This window comes from Cariama cristata, unplaced genomic scaffold (assembly GCF_000690535.1).
Source record: "Cariama cristata isolate BGI_N322 unplaced genomic scaffold, ASM69053v1 scaffold1701, whole genome shotgun sequence".
In the NCBI taxonomy this organism is placed as follows: domain Eukaryota; kingdom Metazoa; phylum Chordata; class Aves; order Cariamiformes; family Cariamidae; genus Cariama; species Cariama cristata.
The window spans coordinates 276-20,487 of record NW_009600785.1 but is presented as its reverse complement, the minus strand read 5'-3'; the positions used below and the strand labels follow the sequence as shown (position 1 = coordinate 20,487).

The window sequence follows — 20,212 nt, the reverse complement described above, 5'->3', positions numbered from 1 at the left end:
TTACACAAAGCATGATCTTTCTTTCTTCAGCTCTTTTCACCCACATGCGTGTATTTGAACTCACCCCTCTCTCTCTCTCTCTCTCAATATACTTTTTCTTTAATGGCTAGAACATTACCAGTCCTAGCAGGTTTATAAAGACCTATTTACACCACAAATAATATACTAAAATATATTTAAAAAGAAGTAAATACAACTATGTATGATTTATCGTGTAAATGTATCTTTATGAAATCTCTATGACTAGCGATGCTCTAATTACTAAATATAACAAACGCTGGCTAAAGGGGACAGCTCAGCAATGCTTTCGAGTACTAGACCTGCTTGGGAACAGAGGAGGAAGATGAAAAATCTGATGGTTTTCCTAAACCTAACTTTCAGTTAAAAAATAAAAGTCACCCCAAGGGCTTACCTAGACTATTCTTTATTTACAAACATTTAATCAAAATGCTTGGTATTTGTACCAGAACAATTCTATTCCAACCCTTCACCTTTTGTCAGAATGACCTAAGGAGCAGTCCCACAGGAGTTAAAAAGCTCTCTGTCTTACAACTTGGCTATTACTTGGGCAAGTAATTGGAGGATGGCACCCACTGCAGGGAGGAAAACTGCAAGCAAATCCATATTTACTCCTAATAACATTTAACCTATGATGTAGTGCAGCTGAGGCAGTTTTAATTGAAAAATAATTTTTAAACACAGCTGTATTATAAAAACAACCACCACAGATAACTATCCCTCTGTGTAGCTGCCATTTGAAATGCAGTGAGTTTTGTCATATGTGCCAAGGACAGCTCTTGCAGGAACATTTGTCTTAAACTGAGAGCTCAGTTTACACAAGATGTTGTTGCATTTTCTACCTTCACAGGCTGCTTTGTTTCTGGTCTGTTTCTGGAAGGAGCCGGCTGGGACACAGAGCACGGCTGCCTTATCAAAAGCAAGCCCAGGGTCCCGGTGGTGGAGCTACCCCTTCTGAAGATAATCCCCGTTGAAGCGCGCAGGCTCAGACTCCAGGTACTGCTCCTTACGAACTGCCTTCTGCCCTCACCCCTCCACAGCTGGCGGCCCTTCCCTCTGGGCACAAGCAGCAGCCCTTTATCACTACCCCTCGTGTAGAAGGAACGCAGTTTAACGCTCCTCCTTACAACAGCCACCACTGACGTTTCTCTTTCCTAAGGGTTACACTCAAGGGGGTTAATACCTTTGTTGGCTCTTCTCCATTCAGGCACTATGGGACAGGCCTCTTGGGACACTCTTGCACTCCCCCTACTCTTTTAATTATTTCTCATTACCAGTTAATGACATAAAGGACATTATTTAAGACTTATACAAAAAAGTGAACTTCTGAAGATAGTCAGAAGTCTGACTCTCTCCTAGAGGCCCTTCTTGTTTCCAGTTTCACATCAGTGTCCTTCTTTCCTCCGCACTCTTTTAGAACACCCTCCGGACACCGGTGTACACAACCTCCCTGAGAAGGAACGCGATGGGCACCGGCCTTGTTTTTGAAGCTGATCTTTACACTACAAAGCACATTTCCCACTGGGTCCTTCAAGGCGTTTGCCTCACCCTGAACGCAGACTGACAGTTTGGAGCTGGCGCTCGATTCTTTCCGCAGAATCCAACCCTTTAGGGGGGTGGGGTGGGGAAATGAAGCTAGGCAGAGATTCAGCAGCGTGGGCGGGGTAGTGTTCACTCAGGCACACCTGACTTTAAATAGTACGGCACAACCAAGCTAGTACTATCAATAAACACATTTGAAGAGGAAAGTGTTTTTCATAATTTGTATTTCCTTTTAGAAAGGCTCCAAGCTGGTCTGTGTATACAAAACAGGTCATAAATTGGTCTGGCGCACACACAAAGACTAAGGTTTGCCTGTATGGTTGTAAGAAATGCTTTTAATTGCCCGAAGCATCACTTCTGCTGTGCTCAGAAGCGGTGCCTTCCATCATCCTTGAACAAGCGGCAGGGTAGATCAGTCATACAATAGATTGCCATAAAAATATGGCGACAACCACCAAAAAAACCCAAACCCGCTGCTGATTAACGCAATACACTTAAAAATAGTAAACCACAGAATAACAAACTTTCTTTAACAGACCATTTTCCAGGAACACTGCTTTTCCCTATCCCTCCCCACCATTCATGAAACAAATCCTACCACACAACCGGCAAGGCCTAGCACGGAGGAGCGGTTCTTGGGCTTCAGAACAGCAAGTGACTGAGTCGTGAGGGTGCAGAGGGGCAGGGCACAGGCGGCCTCGGGGCTAGAGGACGTTCAGACCCTCTCTGACTGGGAACAACCCTGCTGTAAGCTGTCATGCTGCACAGGAAATTGAGCAGTACCACAGTTAGGAAGAACAGCTTTTGTCACCCTGCCCGTGCCTTTGCGGGGGAAGCTGACGGACAGCGATCCAAGGCTCCAGAGAGACACACACCAACACACCGCTGCAGAAAAAGCTTACGAGGGGCAGACTACAGCTGGCAAGGGGAAGGAAAGAGGGCAGGCAGGGATCCTCCATCGGCTTTCACAGAGATTACGCGTTCCAAATGTTTGAAGGCACATCATAAGCTTAGCAGCATTTGGGAGCCGTTGTTTTCTTGCTGGTCCTACTGAGAGGCTGGAGACAAGAGCGAAGCAGAGGTGAGCTGGAGGTGCTCATCAGAATTTAAAGAAAAAATGGTCAAATTTGTGCTCCTTTCCCAAAAATTACATACTCTCACAGCTCACAGTAGACCTTTCTTTCCTAGGAAAAAAAAAAAATAAAAAAAAAAATCAAGTAATCTAACAGCTGTTGGGTCTACCTCTTGCTTACTAGAAAGGAGTAGGGGAATCAGGGCGAGTGCAAGGCAAGTCCATCCCAATCCACAAGGATAAAAATCAAGGATGCCAGGTTCTCCTCCTGTATGAATTGGTTACATCAGTTAACTTTCAGTCTAAATACACACATTTTAGAGGGACAGCTCAGGTTTCTAAGCTGGTAGAAGCCAGCACTGTCTGGTGATGCCCAGAACAAGACTAAGGTTTTTCAGGAAACAAAAATAATCCCTTTACAAAAAAAAAAAAGTGCAGGTTAGAGCACAAAGAACCATTTCCATATTGGATAGCCACCTGCGTTTTCTCCCTGGAAAAGGAGCTCTGCGCCAGTATGGAAGGTGCTACAGTGCAGTGTACTGACCACGGAAATGTGGAGCGGAGCCATTGAGTTTAAAAGAACAAACAGACGCCACCCCTCCCTCCCCCCAGCAACCTCATTTTTTTACTCTTTCTGTTAGGCTCATTAACCCTTCACAAGAATGCTTTAGCCTCCCCTCCCATTTTTTACTTAAACAAAGCCACAAACCAAATTGTTTAGGATTAATCAAGTACTGGTTTGCTGGGACTCTCAGGATTTTGAGAAAGAGAGACTATGAACACAATTTGCAATCCAGAGCACGTGCGTGTGAAGGAGAACACATCCTTAGTTCATTTCAAGGTGTACGTACATCTGCACTATCGTCAATGCTACCGTGAGAAAGGCTTTGTCGTGGAGGTTAGTGTTTGTGTACGAAGTGCTCACATACACAGTGAAGACAGAAGAACCACTGACAGGTCAAAGGTTAACAGCCAACAGAGCGCGCTGCAGGTCTAGAGTTAAGTTTGTTTTCACTAATATTGATTAATAAACACAGCCTGCAGCCTGTGCCTTTGTCCACACGTGTAGTTACAATAAATGGAGCAGTGCTCAGAAGCAAGCGGTCAGGTACCCCTGATTTGGCCACAGCATGTAGTAGTTAGTTAGTTAAATACCTTGCCCTATGAAGACAGTCCTACTAGGTTTCATTAGAGGAGCATAATCTAGTAACGATGTGGCTGGAAGAAGTTTGGCATGCATGGGGCATCAAAAGAAACTTTGCTGCAGGTGCTAGTTATCCTACAGGATCACAGTGCATAAACAGCAACAGACTCGAGCATTTCAGTGATGTGACTCAAACAGTTCTGTCTGTCCCTGAGTGCTTCCTGACCACTTTGCTCCCATGGACCTGATCCACTGCCAGCGTTTCAACCTCTGGCTGAGGCTGGGCCGGCGCGACATGGTGGATGCGATGCGCCACCCCAATGTGTGCCTTGTGCGGCTTCTCTCGGGCTGGGCTGTGCGATTCACCGGCCGCACGATCTGAAGCAATAGGTGGAATAACTAACGGCCTCTCCTTAATAAGATGTACCTCTGCCGTTTCCCTGGCCAACAGAAACGGCGTGGGATCAGGCATGGCATCCACAGGCTCTCTTAACAGCAGCTTCCGGCTCTCCGACCCTATTCTGTAGGCCTCTTCAAACTCAGGGTTGAGTGGTGTTGACAGACTCTTCTTCATTCTGCGCCGTGGAGTCTCCGGCAGTTTATCTTTGGGAGGGGACGGCTTATAGTTGGACAACACGGGACTGCCAGAAGGGGTCCCCTCCGAAGTCCCACTGGAACTCATCAGCTTCTTCTTAGTTGCGTGCAGTTGAGAGGTTAAATAAGCAATAGTGCTCGCTCGCTGCTCTAGTTCGCTTGACAACATATTGAGCTTATGGCTTTTCATTTTTAACTCTTCCAAATACTTCTTTTCTCTTTCTTTAATAGTGTTTTCCAGCACCATTATCATCGCATTCTTTTGTTCAAGTTCTTTCAATAATTCATTATTTTCAGCCTCTTTGACTTTCAGCTGAGCTTCAAGATCTTCACACTTTCTTTTGAGTTCATCACTTCTTGAACTACCATTTCCTAGAAGAATAGGAAAAGCAGAAGCGGTTCAAGTTAACAATAGCCACCAAGTAAAAGAGTGCAATAGGGTTCCTTTTGCCATCCCAAAGCCGTAAGAGAAATCCCAAAGACTAACTTTAGCTACTACTCTTACAATTATTTCATCTTCAGAAACACTGGGACAGCTTTTAAGGAAATGACGATGAGTTAGTGCCACACACCATGATTTAATTGCGTTGATACTAAGTAGAGACACTTCATGTGTTCTGGGGAACAAGGATTACAGAAAAATGCACTTGCTGAACTTGGTCAAAATTGGAGCCATTTTGCAAATCCCCGCTTAAGAGGAACTTCTCCCACTGCAAACAGCAGACTGGCTGGAAAGAGCGCGGGAGCTGCTGTCACAGCTCACCAGACCAGCCCCTCCCGGGGCAGCTGACCCCCGTGACTCTGTAAGGCAGAGGTGCGCCGCTTCACTAAGGCTTGGCTGCTGCAGGAGTCTCTGTGGGGATCAGCTGTCCCAGCCTGGCTGCCGTCTCTTCGCCCATCACCTGGGGTTCACACCATCAGGCACCGGCAGGCTGACCCGTCTCAGCACCCCTGCCCTCACGCCACAGGGCGCGTGGGGCAGTTCTGTCACTCCTCCCTTGGTTATTACGGGATGGCTTCCCAGCTCTTCAGCAGAGAGCAGCAGCCTGACTGTCTCCAACAACGAGCACCCCATGACACAGGGCTAGCGACTATAAAGGGTTAGGTATTGTCCCCTCCACACTGGGCAGTGGCTGAGCTTGGCACAGCCACACCACTGATACATCACCTACTCTGAAAAATCCTGTGATGAGACATCCGAGCAACGCTGCAATATCACAAAGTAATGTTGGGCACATGCAAAGCTGCTCAGTTGCTTTGCTAAAATTTGCCCATTATCTGCAGCAACAACGTCCTGTCCCCCACTGTCCCTGATCAGAGAGGTTACTCTCAGGGAGTATTTTATTCCTGTGCTTTACCTGTTGATAACATAACACAGCTAAAATAACTAGAATCTAGTGCATATGTATATATTTTTTATATACCTACACACACATATATATAAAAGCTTTGTGCTATAATTACAGTAGCAGCTAAGTTTTAATAATAGTCTGACTCTTCTGCCCCCAAATTCCTGTCCTGTGTTCCCATGGAGCACGCAGGGAACTGAGCGCCTAGTAAGAGGGAGGAATCGGCAGTTCCACACTCTGTTCTGGCTTTTTCAAAGATTTCCTGTGTCACCTTGGTAAAGAACTTGTAACATTTGCTTCATAAATAACAGTAAGTCTGGAAAGTAGAAAATTACTCCTACACCTTTAGAATTTATAAAGTCAACATCCCAAGTGCAAAGTACTCTCACCTACTTGTAATGGAGAAAATACAAACATTGAAAAAGATGAGGACATTTAACATGAACATTAAAAGAAAAAGGCTATGTATTCCTTACCTGACAAGTCTGAACTCTTTACAGTCAGCTCATAGGTTAAATCTGAGGAAAAAAAGTTATTTTTGTTAGAACATCATTATCTACCCCATACACCACGTGGTGAGCATGTTTACAACGGCGTACTTCAATAAAAATTCAACTAACTCTTCCCCCCACTTGAAGCAGTAACAGCAGATCCACTGCAAATTATCAAATCTGTAGAACAACTGCAACTATCAGCTTTAAAAAAGAAAACGAAACAACCCCCCCCCCCTTCGCTTAGTGATCACACAGTTGTGCCCCAAAATACACGCTGATCACCCTCACTATACCCTGGTGGTAGGCTTTGTTGCTGAGGTTTCAGTGCTGCAGTAAGAAGCCTTTACTCCCTGGCTGTGAAAAGAATTAAGCACCACATCGGCATCCTCTCCCAGGTACCTGTGCAGTGCTGCTGCAGGCGTCGAATCTCGGCGTGCAGGCCTTTCAGCGTGCTGGCATGTTCTCGCTGGAGAAACAACAGATTCTTCTGGGCACTCTGTAGCTGGTTCTCCAGGTTTGACGTTGCCATCCTGACATGCAGTCACCCTGTCAGTCAACAGATGTAGAATTGTAACAGAGTTATCCTGCACATAGGCAGATCCTCGCTCTACGGCCAGGATCAGCGGGAATAGCTGAATTCTACTATTAATGAACTGATACGCAGTCAAGCGAATGCCACAAAAGGTTTTTCTGTTTCCTGACTATTTCAATTAGAAGTGCTCTAAGTTCATAGAAAGCCTAATTATACTCCAGGCCAGAGCAGCATAGGGAACTCATTTGTTTGGAGCTACACATTTAAAGGATTAACTTCAGACAGACAGTCACTAATCCTGTTACAAGATAAAAGCAGAGTCCTGAGAAATGGGCTAGTATGTCCCTCTGTCTTGTCGGAGGTTTTCCACTTACCTCCAGGGATACAGGAATTAGTAACATCCCTGGATGAGGAAGAAAGCACTAAACCACACCATCTCTAAAGTGAAATGCCAAACACACAGCTAGGCCACGGACGGCGTTGCTACGGGGCGCCTTAGCCGAGATGTGCTCACCGGGACCTGCGGGAGAGACAGCTCTGGCTGCTGTTGCACTGCCTCAGCCCTGCTACAGCAGGGTCCCGTCGCCGGTGCGGGCCCTGTGGCACTGGAGACTGGTGTCCTGCATGGGTCGCGACGACATGGAACAAGACAATTGACAAGGACAATGCTTCATTTAAAGAGAAGCAGATTTTTCTTGCTCAGGTTACGAATACACGAAAAACTGTTACACTGCTGGGCTTTCCTTGCAGAACAGCCTTATAAAACCAGGCCTTGACTACAGCAGTGCTCAGACTCAAATAAAGATAGCAATGGTTAACTGTGCGATGCCGAGAGGCATCCTTGAAGACCCCTGCGCTGCCAGCGTCACTACAGCTCCTGCTAAGGCAAGAGTGACTTTACGTATAGCCACAGGCCAAACTGCCGAGAAACATCTGCCTGGTGGAGCTGGGGATGCAGGCTCCCAAACCAATTCCCTGATATAGAGGTAAAAATAGCTCCTCACACCAGGAGCGGCCAGCTGCTGCCTGCGGAGAAGCACACGCTGTACCCCGGGGTTCTCTGCTGTGACGTTTAAAGGAGCACTTGGAGGAGCACCTAGAGAAGCACAAAGAGGAGTTGCCAGGTCCCCAGTGATACCTAGTCACCAAGTCTGTCCTGACACCATTTTATTGTCCTGTTTCCTAGTGAAATTTCAACTCTAAAATAAGTATACTAATGAGAAAAAGCAACGACGACAGGATGCAGTCCTCCTGCAGCCTCAGAGCACCAAATCACTCAGGTGTAACTTTCAGTAGTTCTTGGATTTCACTGTGTGATCACTACCCCTCTCTGCACACACACAGCACGCCATGCTACAGCGAGGGTGCGTGGTGCTGCTCCACCTACAGCTGGTTTATAGAGGATGCTGGGGCTGCATGAGAAGAACTTTCCAGAAACGTGTCCTTAATAACTCCACATTGCCACAGTTTAAATTTCTTTAGCAAGAAAACTGTCATGCTTGGGAAGCTCTCTGAAAACCCTGCAAAGTCAGCTGCCTTCTGGGGCAGCTCAGGAGCACAACGACAGCACAGAAATAGGTACACAGACAACTTCGAGAGAGCCAGGCTCACGGGGACACCAGAGTGACAGGCAGTAGCACACACCAGGTGAGAATTACACAAGCCATGGTGGGAGAAGTACTTTCTGGGGGACAGAGCAGCACAGGTAACCCTGGCACAGCCCCGGCCAACCACCAGGAGCGACGAGGAAAGGTTTGTCAAGCACCTCTGCGCGCTCCCCGACCACAGCCGATGGTCAGCCCTCTCCTGCTGCCAGGTAATCCAGCCAAGGAGGCAGGAGGCTGGCAAAGCGGTTAGGGTGCTGGGTTAAACACTGCTGATGCACGAGGAGCATTAGCTTCGTCATGACAGTTCGAAAGGCTAAATTCAGCTATCTGTGTAGTTTTGTAAAAACAATTACAGTATTTAGGTTGCAAAGATAAGTAAAGCATCAGGACTCCCGTTGCCCGGACAACCACCTGCAGTGGCATTACAACCCGGGTCTGTAATGACGGGACCACACGGCGTGCATAAGACAGACCTTAACTCTGTCCTGCGGCTGCCTCACAGGCACCCGAACGGGTTCATCTTACCATGTCAAGTGTTTTCCATTGGGTTCTTTTTGGTATGTAGTCTTATGACAAAAATGTGATTCTGCAAGTTTAAAATTGATAGAGCATACACTCAGAGAAAATAACACACTTTAGTCATTCACACAGCCCTGTGTTTAATTTTGTACTTTTTACTTCCAAGAAGAACACCAGGCTCAGTGCTCCCGCACCTTGGTAAAGCACTAAAGCACTGGGGGGGGGGGGCAGGAATCACACACACACAGCAGAGCCTTCCTCATTTCATGTGTGACCTTAACTGACATCATCATCAACAAGACTTAGCCCTACAGAAGCATATATTTGATTGTCAAAATATAAGGTGAATGCATAAAAGACTGTCAAGGAATCCACTTCTGTGCAAGGGGCAGAAGAGAGCTCTTGGTTACTCGGTAACAGAGATCAAAGATTAAATTCAGTGCTCAAGAAGAATGAGGGTAACGGTGCCAACTTGTGCTTTGTCGAGTGGAACGGGTCATTTCGCAATCACCACCATTAGCAAACAAGAAAAAATTATGGACCAAATATATTCTAAAAAGAGGTTTCTGGGTTGGGTAACTAAGAAATAAACTGAGTTATGCATACAGGCCCTTGCCATACAACCTCTGAAGAACAGCTCATGAGCCGCGACTGCTGTCCGTACCCAGCAGCAGAGGTGCTGGCACCCCTCAGCACCCACAGCACCACAGGACTGCGCAGTCCATAGCAACTCCCGGGGCGGGGGGGGGGAATTAATTTTAAGGACTGATGCTATTTTAGCTGTGTTACATTTTCAAAGTGACATTATCTTGTCTGCAAAGCTGACTTCAGACAGAGAGAAGCTTTACTGAATCATCCAATTTCTTAAGTGATCATTATACTCTTACCGACTGAATACGACAGCAGAATAAAACCTGCAAGAGTCCATGCCCTCACCACAGCTGGAGCTCAGACTGCACGGTACACCAAGGCTCAGAAGGGATTTTTAATCAAGAAATGTGTTTTCCAAAAGAAACTAAGCACTGACAGCGCTAGGTGAAAGAATAGCCTACACATAATATCCCAAAGCCTTTACTATCCCAAGGGTTACTAACAGTGCTTTCTGCCTGTAACTATAATCTGAACAGAAGATGACTTCATCACCAGTAACAAACAGTGTTTATAACTCCATCCTTGCAAATAAATGCGTTTTTTAAAAACTAGCTTCTAAACGTTAGAAAAGGCAAAACAAGGCTGTCACTATTAATCTCCTCAACTGTTTTTTCACCTTGATCTCCTGCATCTTAAAGATCACACTAGGACTACCTATTCTGAAGGAAAAAAAAAAAAAAAAAAAAGAGAGGCAGGCCAGTTTTATAGGCTTAGGAAGAAAAGAAAAATTACCAGCACCAGAGCATCATCTTCCCTGCAGCACCAGTAAGTTAATCAGTGAGAGCAATTAAATCAATCCACTATGAATTTTTGCTGCACCCCCTCTGAGGATGAAGGGCCAGAGGGCTGACTTCCCACAAGCCTTCCGCAACCTTCCTGTGCTCTTCTCCCTCACTGCAGCCTGGTTGTCTGCCCGTCCTCTCTCCTCTCCTTCCAGGGAAAGGGAAGGCCACCACGGTAGTCACAGCTTCCACGGAATTTATGGGCAGCAGCTTCAGTTCAAAACCCTCTCTACCCGGCCCAGTCGCGTCTTTTCATGCAGCGCGTACAAACACTGTGCAATGCGTGCACGCGTGTTCTGGGAAACAGCCAAAACCATCTACCATAAAAACAGGGAAAAGGGAAAGTGCCTTGCACAGACACTCACTGTACAGAGATGCTTTTGCTATGAAATCTGCTTAGAATTGCACAAATTTTAGTATTAACAATATATTCCAAGCCACTATTCACTTTGTACTTATTTTACACCAAATCTGAACACACAAAATTAGACCTAACGTTATTCAAGTCTGAGATTTGGATTAAATGGATTTCAACTGAATATGCATTATCTGTCAACCAAGCTCACTGGCACAACATTAAAAATATTTTTGATTGCTTTTGCAGGCAAACTTACGTGGAAGGTTCTATCACACAAATGAGGGAAGAAAGAGAATTTACGTCTGCAGTCGGACTAGCTCTCCGATACCCACAGATCACCTGCATTTCACCCAGTTCCAAGTTCACCAATATTTTTCCCCATAGGAATTTTTTTAGCCAGTGCCTAACTAAAAAGCTGGCCAAACCGCCAAAGCACAAACCAGAAAATATATCTCTTTCTAGAATAATATTGGTTTATGCCCCTAGAGCTAATACAACTGCATTGGACACAAAAAGACTGAAACTATGGATAGACTATACAGTAAGTTAGGCCAACAACCCAGCCAATTAATTTGTTGTTGGGCAAGTTTACCAAACAGAGCATTTCTGAAGATCAGAAACATGGGGTCAAAAGGAGGGAAAAACCCTCTCAGCATGACATGGCAGAATTGCTCTGGCAACTGTTCTGCTTTTGGGTCAGACGAGACCTGTCTTCAGACACCTGAATCAAGATTGCCTTAAAGAGCCTGGAGACACCCCATGTATTTTGGAAAGGGACAGAACCAGAGGCAGAAGTAGACGTCGTGGCTAGGATCTTCCTGGATGCTCATATCCATGATGCTTCCACAGGACAGGGCAAGAGGGAACATTACTCACTTCAACAGAGACTCAGTGCTATTTCTTGTCCAAATTATGTTTTAGTGTGATTATGCTCTTAACAAGCTGACCCAAATCATGTATTTCAACTTACAGCATCCTGGCTGAAAACAGTGTTTTGTGCAGAGGTGTTGGGTTTTTTTCTTTTTCTTTCTTTTTTTTTTCCCCACAAAGTGGCAGCATGAAAATATGCTGATTTATGACTGGGAAGTCATTTTATACAAATAGCTTTATTTGAGTAATTGGATTATTAAAACACGGAAGGCTTTTACTTCTGTTTTCCCCACTTACAGCCAGTTGCATATTTTGTGTATTTCATAGCATTTTACAACTAATCAACTTCCTTGTTTATTTAGGTCCTGTAAAGATCAAAGGACACCATGGAAAAAATATAAACTAATTTTTGAAGCCAAAACCATTGTCAACTGTCACAAAGTTAAACCATGCACTGAAACTTGAAAAAGTTATTATAAATTAACAACACACCTCTAATTCTGCATTCTCAAGTATACCATTAGTGAAAGTTACTATGATTGCATAAACATTTTATTTAGTATTAGTCTCAGGTTTGTCAGCAGCTCATAGGATACAATGCAAGTGAGACCTACTGACCCATGCAATCTCAGTCAGAAAGTTATTAAAATAGGAATAGACGCAGGAGATGTAATGAAAAAGAAACTAATTAATTATAAAGAAATAATAGTTTCTTTTAATACAAGTCAGTAAGCGAAATAATAGTTTCTTTTAATACAAGTCAGTAAACATTTTCCCACCACTTCCCTATGCTGATGCCTTGACTTCGGACCAGAGAGTTTGGTTAGTGGGATTTACAGCTACTCCAAGTTCCTTAACAATTCTTAACCCACCATTTCCTGGTATGTAGCACGCACAGCCAACACGCAAATCACATCCAACAACAGCTCTCATGAGCAGCTGAGATCGTACAGAAAACACGGTCTTGGGAGGGGTCAGTCTAAAGGAACAACAACAACAACAACAAAATCTATTCAGGTACATCTCCCATTGGGGTTTCAAAGAGGAAATCCTATCAAGCGGTTCTGGGACTGCACTAAGCTGATTTCGTCTCCCGCTCTCTGAAACAAGGAGGAATGTGCAGCCAAGAATAAGGTTACGATCAAAAAGCACAAGAGAAAGGGCAAAATGCAGAAGTCAACTGAGCCCTTAATAGCCCAGATGAGCAATCTTCACTTTCTCACCACGGAAATCGGTGGGACAGCTCTCAAAGCATCCAGTCTCTGGCTGGATTTCATCAGATAAACTAAGCCATTGCTGGAAAGAAAGCCATAACTGCATACACCACAGAACACTTACGTCACTATGGTTTTTCCCCCTTTCCCTTTGTCTCCAAAGCAACCTTTTTTAAAAAAAAAACCCAACAATGTTTGCTATGTTCTTATACAAAAGGAATTGCGCAACACAGAGCTAGGCAAGCTCCCACTAGGAACACCCATGTCATTTGATAAGGATGATAAAACATTAAAAGGGACATTGCAGTGTTCAACACACAACGGTAACACACCTCCTTCGCAGCAAGGCCTGGGCTAAACATGACCAGCGCCGAACCTGTCACAGTTACACAAGCTTCAACCCGACGGTATACTGCATTCCACCCTTAAAACATGCAAAATTTCTCATTTCTCAGGTTCACCACCATCACAAAATATTTCTAGATATAGCTCAAAGATTAAGCGCCAAGTCCTCCAAACAATGCATTCACAATTTCTCTTGAATATAGTCTGGGAGGAACAAATTGGAATGAATTAAACAGCATTCCCTTGGGAACATGAAGTGCAACGCTTCAATCCTTGCTGCACCAACCTAAGCCTGCATCTTCCAGTAAAATGGAGAAGGTAACTTAAATTAATATTCTTGTAAGCTCACCCTAAAAAGGAACTGCTCTGTCTTTTACAAGTACATGTTCCCTTAAAAAGGGAACAACAACAAAAAAATCTTAAATTAGAAATGAAAAATATTAAAGAGAGCTTCCAAAATGCAACTTCATCACACGCTCACCATAAACAATCACTAACATTCTAACAGCCCAATCTTGCCTTGCAGATGATGCGCAGGCTCCAGGCCTTTTCTGATCTTAAGTATTTGGACAGAGTTCAAAATATTTCAAGGCAACGAGCATCTGGCTGTGTAGTAAGTGCCTTTGCACAAAATCAGAGCATCTCTATACCCCGTTGCAAGATAAGAGGAGGGAGATGCTAATCTATGACTTTAGACAGTCCAAATGAAGCTACTGGAACAAAGCCCAACCAACCATAGTTATTTAACATTTTCATTCCTGTTTGGTACCCATTAGACAAAACAGAAAGACCTCCTTTTGCAAGGATGGGGTGACGGAGAAGCTGCTTTAACTCCCTGCCAACACATATCCAAATCTTCTTGAAACATGTAAGGGCAGGCAGGCATTTTCCTCTCAACTGGTCAATGCCCCCTCAAAATGTGACAAAAGCTACCAAAATGCTTTTCGTATGCTACACAAAATACAATTTCAAGAACTAATTAGGGATACAGGAGTCTTCTCGTAAGAATCTTCAAAGTTTTAGCCAGTCTCCACTTTAAAGACTGTCATTGAACTGCCCAAACATTTCTGAATAATGTAGCTGTAATGATAAAATGCCCAACTGACAGACACTTAGCTGTTCTTTGCTTAGATCAGCTCTCCATCTCCAGAGACATATGCCATGCCCAAAGTGTTTGTTCAGCTTATTTCAGAGGACACAAAGGAAACCCTGCAGACTCCACAGCCAACTTGAGGGCTTTGCTGTCTTTCTACTTGGACATTTGCTTTAAGTTGTCCCCCTCCAGCCTGATACCGTTATACTTCTATAATACTACAGTTTAATAGCAGCCTATTACACAGTTTCAGATTTATGTTCGCCCCTCATTCATCTGTGCATTAGACTAAACCACTTTAACTAGTTCAATGTTGCGGGAAGTCACGCTTTTCAGACTATATGCTAGGCCTACACAACCACCTTCTGAATGTCTTTCCCCTTCTCCAGTGCTCCCTTATCAGTCACGAGTACATCTTACAGCAAGAACTCCATCCCCCTCTTCCTCTGCCTTCTGTGTTAAAATGTAACAATACTTATATGTAATTATTGTCCCAATAACTTGTTTCCATGTTCTTTTAGTTTGCGTGTTTTAAGTCAAGCAAAACTAGTAGTTCTTTCCTGGAGACAACTGAGGGGAAAAAGGAAATGTGCCACTCTTCCCAGAGGAAGGATATGATTTTGCTTTCTCAGCTCCCTTTCTGTTTCTACTGCTTTTCGATGCTATTTTACTCTGTTGTTTCTCTGCCTGGCTTCCCCTTCATTTTCTGATCAGAGATTCTGCACTCTCTTTACAGTTAATGTCTGAATGTCCCCGAGGAAGCACAGGTTATAGCATCTGAGTTAGAAAATAATTTTTTGTTACTCCCACAGCAATTGGTATGGCAGCAGGAAAAATAATTAAGTGGACACACTCCTGGTAGCAATGATTTAATTCTTCTAGAGGCTCTAAATGAACAAGCTCGTACCTTGCACAGAAATCGCTGACTGCTTATGTGCCCAGCTATCTACCTGAAGTCATGACGGCAGACAGGAATAATGCATGTGGAGTTTTCTCTGTCCTTGAGACCACCCAACACTAGAGCTGTCGCAATGGAAGCAGACTAAAAGTAATCAGATGTTAAGATCATTACTGTGACAACGACTATTACAGAATCAAATCAAATGGTCCTGCAGTGGCATTTTATACAGGTACAATTATTCTGACCAATACCCGGGTATCCAATGCTATGGCTGTACAGCTGTCAAGAAGAAATAGCTTACTCTGGCAGAAAACACTGAAAACGACCTAATCTGGGTCTAATTCACTTTAGAGAAACAAAGAAGGTATCATGTAAATAGCACCAATTACTTCAGAAGAACCCCTTTAATAATGATGAAATCCATGTCATTTTTATTATTTTTAAGTGACAGTAAAAGCCCTCCGGAGCAAGGCCACACCGTAATTCAGAGGAACAGGTTGGCGCTCTCCTGCTTTCTAGCACACGCTCTTGATGAACCGCCTTTCTATTTTATTCACCCCTTCATTCTGAGGATAAAGGAGTTTGTTATCTTAACATAATCTCCATCAAAGCCATAGAACACAGATTGCACCCCAATCACAACTAGTCAGTTATAATACTGCAAAGACACATGTTAGTCTTTCTAGTAAGGCCAATTTCTTTTGTCAGAAAAGGAATGTCAAGAAAATTGATATTCAAGGTCTCCCAGACTAACACAGTATCAACGTTACACATAAAACTGAGCCTGATTCTATTTCTTTCAAAGTCATTAAGAAAGTTCTTCAGCTTCAGTTAAAGCTGAATCAGGACTTAAGCTACTAAGGTGGGCTGTGGGAGGTTTTTGTACGAGGATATGTTAAGTATAACTCCAAATTCATGCTTAGAAATAATACTATACTATGGAAAAGTCAATGCTTTTTTTTTTCAGATATCAAATATTCACTTATGAACACTTCATGTCCTCTTTTAATTTCATTCTTTATGATCAGTAAGATGTGAATTGCTCAAGAACTCAAAGAAAATGATTTGTGTCATTTTTACAAATTGGCCATTTAGGAAGTCTTGCTGAAACACAAACCAAAAAAAAATTACTATGCTGGTTTCACCTAAGTGACTTGGTTGGGCATTTCCAACCCCCCATAACAAGAAAATAACCTGCCACCACACAGACATGCAACTATTTAGCTATCCAGCCCAGCTGTGACTTTGTCTCACCCATTCCACTTGCATATACTGGGCAAGAATTTACCGTTGCATTTCTGAAATGCTGCGAAATCACTCTCCTGGTCATTCAGTGAACCAGGTCAGGGAACCGGTCCAGCTGAAAACAAACTCGTTTTTCCCACTGGCTATTTTTCAGGTGACAAGTTCACCACGCAGCACTGCAGACACCTGTGCAGCTGACGGGGAAGGTGGAAAAAACCAAAAATTAAAAAAATAATAAATCTGTAACCAGGGCAGGGGGGTGGTAGAGGCAGAACTGCTTCCTGCAGCAGCACCAGCTCCAGGCACTCACCTGAGCTTGAGCTCCTGCTGCAAGGTCTGCAGAAATTATGATTTTCAGAGTTTACTTAGAATATTTGTGAAACGCATCAAAAGGCACGGAAGCCTTACAGCAAGCGAAATAAATCTGTCCTCCTAGGAGAGATCCATTTACAGAGAACAGCCATTGTAACAGCAACTCTACTGAAAGCACAGCTATTTTTCAGGCACGTTTAATAGGCTGAGGAGTATGCTTTTCTCTAATACATTCTGTGATGCTGTTTCATAAGCCATTGATTTTATTATTTTAGAACAGCAACTACAATCAAACATACAAAAATTGGTCTCCACTTTGGTAAAGTAAATGTTTTGATAGCTGCTGATGAAGGAAATCTAGTAGTGGTGATGACCTATGTCTAAGTCCTTCCTTAAGCACGTATAAGATTTTCTTTTTTCTTTTAAAGTAAATAGGATGCCAAGACGAAGAATTTCAAACAGAAGTGCTTCATACTCTTGCTTACATAACCCAGGTATCTCAAATGGAGACAATAAAACTGTACATAGCTTAAATCAAGCTTTCATGAGGAATACTTTTATTACAAAGGAAACCTGCCACTAATGACCTCATTCACCCGATTTTTTCTGCACAGATGGACACTTCCAAAACTCGACACCTCTACTCCACAGAGACGTGATGTGCTGCATCTTTTGTGCCCTCCCTCTGGGCACTGACTCAGATTACAGAGACCTACTGTTCCCTGGCATATCTTCAGCCTTTCCAGAGGCAGCTATCATTCTGTTTAGGGAGAAGCCATGAAATTTTACAGTTTTCAGTCAAGCAATGTTTTTAAATAACACTGATCTTAAATCCTGTCTCTCACCCAAATAATCAACACCAACAAGCAGCAACGTATTTTAACATTTTAAGTACAAACCAAAGGTTTTCTAGGAGTGAAATGAGAGCAAACATGCTCCTCGATAGCAGGAAAGAAACAGCGATCCAAATAAGTCTTTTTTTCAAGGATTATTTAAAAACACCCAAACAAACAGCTCACAGAAGTTCCTATACACTCCCAGGACATTGTTTTCTGCAATATTTTGCCATGCCTCTAGCTTCTAGTAGTAAATAAACGTATTGCTCCCATTTATAGTGCCATGCTCTTTAACATCACCAGGAGAAATGAGCTGGTAGATAACCGTAAAACATTATTAGACAAAATTATTCACTAATCCCATGGAGATACTGACTAATGCCCATTATCACACTGCTGGACATCCTTGTTTAGGGGAACATAGTTTTTATATCACTTAAAAACAAGCACAGAGACTAATCAGGCACACATTCATTGAAGATACCACAGTCAGATACATAAAGGATGCCATGTCTCGTCAAGCAAGTGAAGGAATCAGAGGTGAGGTACAGCAGGTAGCAACAGGGGGGCTAACATTCAAACTTGGCTCTACTAAACGCACTAATCATTTTCTTAATTTGCTTTTTCAGAGATCGCATTAGACTACCGCACAAGAAAGGAGGAGAGAGTTTGTTTCGGCATGCTGCAGATGCGAAGGAAGCCAGAGCTCTAGCGATAAGATTTCTGCCTGGACAAAGGGCACCCTCCTCGCTCCAACGCCAGCCCGGCTCTGGGCAGCGGCACTCAGTACCATTGTTCCCAGGGATACACAAGCTCTGCCAGAGCCTGTTCTGACAATACTGGTTCTGCTTACACAATATTAGCTTATTGCAGCATATTCGTATCGATAACAACGGTGTGGAAGCAGCAGTAAGGCACATAGACTTACGTCTATGCTTTTCCACATTTCACAGTTTCTCACCATCTTTTATTGGGTGCTGCAGCAGCCACGAAAGACGCTGCAGAAAGCCAAACCAGAGACCTTTCATGCAACTATCTTTTTTCAACACTAAAACTCTTCGATCTTTCCTTTCTTCATCTGTGGCTTTGCTTTTTAAAGCAGCAGTAGGAAAAGCTATGCCCTTGTCTAGTCAGAACACACTTAACTATGTCCCCTAAAGTATCAAGTTATCCAATACACTGATTTTTCAGTAAATCACTGCTCATCAAAACCCACCACTGTTTATTACTAACAGAGACACATACATATACAAATACAAAAATATATACAGAAAGTCTCACTTGTCAGCAAAAAGAAATTCTTAAGCATTATAAACTGTTTCAGAAAGATGAATGTGCCTGTTCCCTGTACAAAGTAAACTACAATTTGCTACATTTTTTTAAATGTTACTACGAAAAATGAGGTTAAACATGAACTTGAGTAAAAAGATGAATTACATAATAGTATCCCGTTTACACAACTAAGTATTGCAATACATTGTGAATCCTCAGGATACAAAAGCAATCCTTCAAAGTTTTGCTACTTTAAACCACCATTGTTTAAGCTATAGAAAAGTAATGAGACACCCAGAAATGAGTCTAACACAGTAGCAAAGGTAAACTTGCAAAAAACAGTTTATGACAACTGTATTCTCTCTAGTATACTGTCCATAATGTTCAAGAAATATTTTAATTTACATTATGGTCCACATTCTGGAATAATAGCATTGGGGAGTTTTTCTTTGGCCTACAGCTGTTAAAGGATTGACTAATATAGAAGATCTGGATGAACAAATATATTGTCCTTAATACCTACAGCCTCTTGAATTAGGACACACAGAGGAACAGTTTGAGTTTTCTAACTCCAATGACAAAATGCATTTAAAAAAAATAATTTAAAAGCCCTGAAAGCATGCAATTGTATCAGAAATCTGAAGTAAAGGAAACAACTTTAAGGAATGCAGTAAGATTGCTATTCTACAGTTCACAACAACTACTGGACTGAAAACTACGCACAGCATTTGGATTGGTCATGAGACCTTTGTCTTTCTGAAGGGGATGGGGGAACGAAACTTTACAGGTATGGGATGCAGAAGTATGGTAACAGGATGAAAACAAGTAGTTAACGCGTCAGTTTAGCCAATATTCTTTTTTTTTCTACCTAAGCAGCTGCTACTTTCCTCTGTTATGACCTCCTGATCTTTGTTATTTCACTAAAAATGACTGCTGGAACCTCAGTACAACCAAAAGCTTGAAAAATAACAATACTACAAGTCTGCCATTATCTATTTATAAAGCACTTGCTTTAAATAGTCAAATCAAATAGTAATGAGCAGTTTAAGAGCATAAATGTCTGTATCCCAGAGGTTCAGCCATAAGAAAGCACTACAGAATTACATTCACTAATGAGCAAGTTATATGGGAAAAAGCACTGCATTTACAGTCACATCAATTTCTCTTTTTTTTTTTTTTTAATTAAGGAGCATAATTTGTATTGCAAAAGCATCAATAAAGCTTTTTAAGCTTAGGCATCTCACCATCTAGGCAAAGCCAGTAAGTACCCTGGATGCTTCTTACGTACCTGCAATGCAGATCAAAATGGGCAAATCCACCCTCAGGGCTGCCTCAGCTTCTGTGTTTTTATTTACCTTCCCTGTCTCAGCTTTACACAATTTAATAAGGCAAACTCAAATGTGTACCACTGTTGTCCACGGTGGGCAGGGCCCCTCCTTCCTCCCTGCTGTCCCACCCCAGG

The 20,212-nt window shown here is 43.0% G+C and overlaps 2 protein-coding genes across 2 annotated transcripts in view; one reads left to right on the top strand and one right to left on the bottom strand.

The window, feature by feature from the left end:
• Positions 1 to 1,582, top strand: part of DNAH10 (dynein, axonemal, heavy chain 10) — a gene marked incomplete at its 5' end in the record, with an annotated part of 56,938 nt that extends 55,356 nt beyond the window's left edge. The window contains 2 exons of the mRNA XM_009710139.1: positions 869 to 1,014; positions 1,436 to 1,582. Of these exons, the coding sequence (XP_009708441.1) occupies positions 869 to 1,014; positions 1,436 to 1,582 (293 nt within the window). The remainder of the gene's footprint in view (positions 1 to 868; positions 1,015 to 1,435) is intronic.
• A 2,384-nt stretch (positions 1,583 to 3,966) lies between these two features.
• CCDC92 (coiled-coil domain containing 92) lies at positions 3,967 to 6,742 on the bottom strand. The gene is made up of 3 exons (XM_009710138.1): positions 6,613 to 6,742; positions 6,196 to 6,237; positions 3,967 to 4,742 (listed from the first exon to the last, which is right to left on the bottom strand). Exons 1-3 carry the CDS (start codon positions 6,740 to 6,742, stop codon positions 3,967 to 3,969), a joined length of 948 nt encoding a protein of 315 aa, XP_009708440.1.
• Between the last annotated feature and the right edge of the window lie 13,470 nt (positions 6,743 to 20,212).